Source organism: Kryptolebias marmoratus, linkage group LG17, assembly GCF_001649575.2.
Source record: "Kryptolebias marmoratus isolate JLee-2015 linkage group LG17, ASM164957v2, whole genome shotgun sequence".
NCBI lineage: Eukaryota > Metazoa > Chordata > Actinopteri > Cyprinodontiformes > Rivulidae > Kryptolebias > Kryptolebias marmoratus.
The window spans coordinates 11208993-11213313 of NC_051446.1; the positions used below are offsets into that span (position 1 = coordinate 11208993).

The following is a 4321-nucleotide window of genomic DNA, read 5'->3' on the forward strand; positions in this document are numbered from 1 at the left end:
CCCCCCCTCCCCCTCCCCCTCCCGTCCTCCAGGCTCAACCGTCCGCTCACGCTGGCAGAAAAGATCGTGTACGGCCACCTCGACGACCCCCACCACCAGGAGATTGATCGCGGCCGCACCTACCTGCGGCTGCGGCCCGACCGCGTGGCCATGCAGGATGCCACGGCCCAGATGGCGATGCTGCAGTTCATCAGCAGCGGCCTGCCGAGGGTGGCCGTGCCCTCCACTATCCATTGTGATCACCTGATTGAGGCTCAGATCGGAGGAGCGAAGGATTTGGCCAGGGCAAAGGTACGGAGGGAGGCTAATTGTCGACGTGTTGCGTTTTATTCGCATTGAAATGCAACACAGAACTGAGCTGCGGGCACATCCCTTCTCTTAGGAAGTGAACAAAGAGGTCTACAACTTCCTGGCAAGTGCTGGGGCGAAATACGGAGTTGGCTTCTGGAAACCTGGCTCTGGAATCATCCACCAGGTACTATCGCTGCTGGAGTTTATTCTGATCGTGGCTATAACGCCAGCTACTAACTGTTTTGGTTTTTTTTTGTATGTAAACAGATCATCCTTGAGAACTATGCCTACCCAGGAGTGATGCTTATCGGCACAGATTCCCACACGCCAAACGGAGGCGGGCTTGGTGCCATCTGCATCGGAGTTGGCGGAGCTGATGCCGTCGACGTGATGGCGGGAATCCCCTGGGAGCTCAAATGTCCCAAAGTGAGCGGCTTTTCTCAGACATTCATTCCGCCACGTCTCTTCATGTTCTCTCTCTCCCTCTCTCTCGCCATGTTTTTTTTTTGCTTTTGTCTCTGCCCGTCCCTAAACACAAGCTGTTTCCCCGTCTCGTCCTTTAAGGTGATCGGCGTGAGACTGACCGGCAGCCTCTCGGGCTGGACGTCTCCGAAAGATGTCATCCTGAAGGTGGCTGGCATCCTCACGGTGAAGGGAGGAACCGGAGCCATCGTAGAGTACCACGGGCCGGGAGTCGACTCCATTTCCTGCACTGGTCAGAAATAAAATGCTTGTTTTTTTTTAAATGATCTAAATGTGATTTAAATTTGGGCTGTTAAGTCTTGTAATATTCAATTTGAGCAAAAGTCATCACTTTTTCTTCACGCAAAAAAAAAGGAAACAGGTCCAGTTCATAGCAAATTACATGCGATCTAATTTAGTTAAACAGTTAGATTCAATTCTGATTGTAATCCCATTTAAAATGGAAGCATATATAAAGTAAAGCGTTTAGGACCAAGCACTGAACCCTGGGGAACGCCATGATTAGGTAGCGTATGAGGTCAGGAGATTATCATTGGTAACTTTCAGCTGTGCTGTTTCTGTTTCATGATGAGCTCTAAACCCTGACTGAAACTCCTCAAACAGTTTATTTATGTTCACACAATTGATCTGGAACCATTTTCTCAAGAATTTTTGAGTTGAATGAGAGATTAAATATAGTTTTATAATTGTCCAGAGCTCCTGAATCGAGATCAGGTTTCGTAAGTTTAATTACAGCCACCTTAAAGGCCCTGTGGTGCATGATCATTAATTAAAGACGGACTGATCAGACCCAAAGTGGGCTGTGAATTAAAGAGAAACACCTCTTTAAAACCTCTGTTGGGGCTGGATCCAGCGGACATGCTGTAGGTTTATACGAAGTTATTATTTTTGATCATTCTGAGTGCGAAACATTAAAAAATCGAAACACAAATCAGGTCCAGCAGATACTTCTACGGCTGCTAACTTCGCACAGCAAACTAAAGCAACTAATCAAACAGCACAACTTATTGACACTGACTTTTCTGTGTTTTGCACAGGAATGGCTACCATTTGCAACATGGGAGCAGAGATCGGCGCCACCACCTCCGTGTTTCCTTACAACCATCGCATGAGGACGTACCTGGAGAAGACCGGGCGCGGACGTACGTTTGGACTTTTTTGAACACTTTCATGTTACTGGAGCAGAAGTAAAGAAAATTCTCACGTCTGTTGTTATCCAACCAAAAGGTTGGGTTTCAGACTACAGGGGTGTGAAAGAGCATTTCACCCCACCCCCATCCTGATCACTTTGACATGTTTGTCACACTTTAATGATTCAGATCATCAAAAAACATGTAAATATTAGACAAAGATAACACAAGTAAATGCAAAAAGCAGTTTTTAAATGAAGGTTTTTATAATTAAGAGGGGGAAAAAAAATCCCAACTTACAAGGTCCTGTGATTGTCCCCCTCACAGTTAAAACTGCGATTTATTACATCTTTGGAGAGCTGAGTTAAATTTCTCTAGCCACACCTAGGCCTGATTTTTGTCCCACCTGCTCTCAATCAAGAAATCACTTCAGCAGGACAAATGAGAAACAAAGTAATTTATTGTGGAAAAGGTTAGAAAGCTGTTTCTAAAGCTTCGGGACTCCAGCGAATCACAGTGAGGGCCATTATCCACACAAGGCAAAAACATGGAACAGTGGTGAACCTTTCCAGGAGTGGACCAGCTGACAAAAACAACCCCCAGAGTTCAGCACTGACTCATCCAAACGGTCTGAAAGACGATGATTCCCAGGACTTTTTGGGGGGAAATACTCTGTGGATTGACAAGACAGAAGCCGAACCTTTTGGAAGGTGTATGTCCCGTTGCATCTGGCGTCAAAGTAGCACAGCGTTTTACAAAAGGAGCATCACGCCAGCAGTGATCTACGGTGTTGGCAGTGTGATGGTCTGGGGCTGTTTTTGCTGCTTCGGGACCTGGAAGACCGTACCATCCGTTTGTGACCTCAAACTGAAGCGCACTCGGCTTCTGCAGCAGGACCATGATTGACAAAAACAAAAACATGCCAGCCGGTCCACCTCTGAAGGGCTGAAGGAAGACAAAATGAAAACTAGTCAAAGTCTCGATTGAGATGCTGTAACATGACCTTTAAAACAGCGGTCCATGCTCGGGGAAACTCTCCAACATGGCTAAATTACAACAATTCTGCAGGGATGAGTGGCAGCAACCGCAAACGCTTGATTGCAGTTGTCGCTGCGAAGGGGCGGCCCAACCAGCCAATAAAGACGTTCCTTTGAAAAATTAATTTTTGTGTTTATCTTTGTCTAATATATAAATTTGTTTGATCCGAAGCATTTGAGTTTGACAAGCCTATAAAAGAATAAGAAATCAGGAAGGGTGGGGAAAACAATGTTTCACACCACTGTATGCGGTTTCAAATTTTCCCGTAAAGACTCGTAATGTTGGGGAGGTAAGGTTTGCTGCATCTCATCAGTGTTCTTCTCACCGTTTTCCCTCAGAAATCTCCAAACTAGCTGATGAATACAAAGACTTGTTGGTGCCAGATGAAGGCTGCAAGTATGACCAAATAATTGAACTCAATCTGAATGAGGTGTGTCCCTTTTCAGAAACTTTAGTACATCTTTAAACGGTTATTGAATCATTTAAGATGAACTTGCCTGTAATAAGTGTCATCTGTTTCGTTTAGGCCGCAGATTGCAGTTAAGATGTTTTTTTTAATTTATTTGTTTGTAGCTGAAGCCCCACATTAACGGACCATTCACCCCGGACCTGGCTCACCCGGTGTCTGAAGTCGGTGCCGTGGCTAAGAAGAGTGGCTGGCCTCTGGAGGTCAAAGTTGGTGAGAACTGATGGACTGAAAAAAATAGCTGCGAGGATTTAGTCACCCCTCTCCCATTCATTTTCTGGATTGTACACTCCATAAACGGTTACTATCACTGGGTTTATAGAAAACGGAGCTTTCTGGTTTAATCTCCTCTGGTTGCTTTTACCTCGTAGGTCTGATCGGCAGCTGTACCAACTCCAGCTACGAGGACATGGGCCGCGCCGCCTCGCTGGCCAAGCAGGCTCTGGACAAAGGCCTGAAGTGCAAGGCTCAGTTCACCGTCACCCCTGGCTCGGAGCAGATTCGCGCCACCATCGAACGAGACGGATACGTAAGCCTCGGCACATCTAAACGCCAAACAAGCGCACTCCCTTACCATTACGTTGTGGGGGCTAAAATGGTTCTTTTTCTAACTTCGCTCGGTGTTTCACTATGGGAATCGCCTCAGCGTGACCAACTACGGAAGCTCCAATGACATCACGTCTGTCTGTGACAGACAGGTTGAGCTGTGACCGTGGCTCCACCCACCATCCAATATCACGGCCAACCTACCCCTCTCAACTCATTCTCGCTTTCTTCCCGTGAGATCTACATCTAAGCTCCCTCAGTGCACCCAGGCTAGCTTAGCTCTGCTCAACGGTTCGTAGGCGCTCCGTAACAAGACGCCGCTGAACGCAGCACTAGGATTGGCTTGGAGTGTGCTGGGTAAGCGCTT

The 4321-nt window shown here is 46.8% G+C and overlaps 1 protein-coding gene across 1 annotated transcript in view; it reads left to right on the forward strand.

The window, feature by feature from the left end:
- The window catches only part of aco2 (aconitase 2, mitochondrial), a 5972-nt gene extending 1876 nt beyond the window's left edge, over window positions 1-4096 (forward strand). The window contains exons 3-10 of the mRNA XM_017416092.3: window positions 33-291; window positions 383-475; window positions 559-717; window positions 856-1006; window positions 1812-1916; window positions 3281-3372; window positions 3516-3621; window positions 3780-4096. Coding sequence (XP_017271581.1) covers window positions 33-291; window positions 383-475; window positions 559-717; window positions 856-1006; window positions 1812-1916; window positions 3281-3372; window positions 3516-3621; window positions 3780-4081 — 1267 coding nt within the window. The 3' untranslated portion in view covers window positions 4082-4096. The remainder of the gene's footprint in view (window positions 1-32; window positions 292-382; window positions 476-558; window positions 718-855; window positions 1007-1811; window positions 1917-3280; window positions 3373-3515; window positions 3622-3779) is intronic.
- Window positions 4097-4321: the final 225 nt, after the last annotated feature.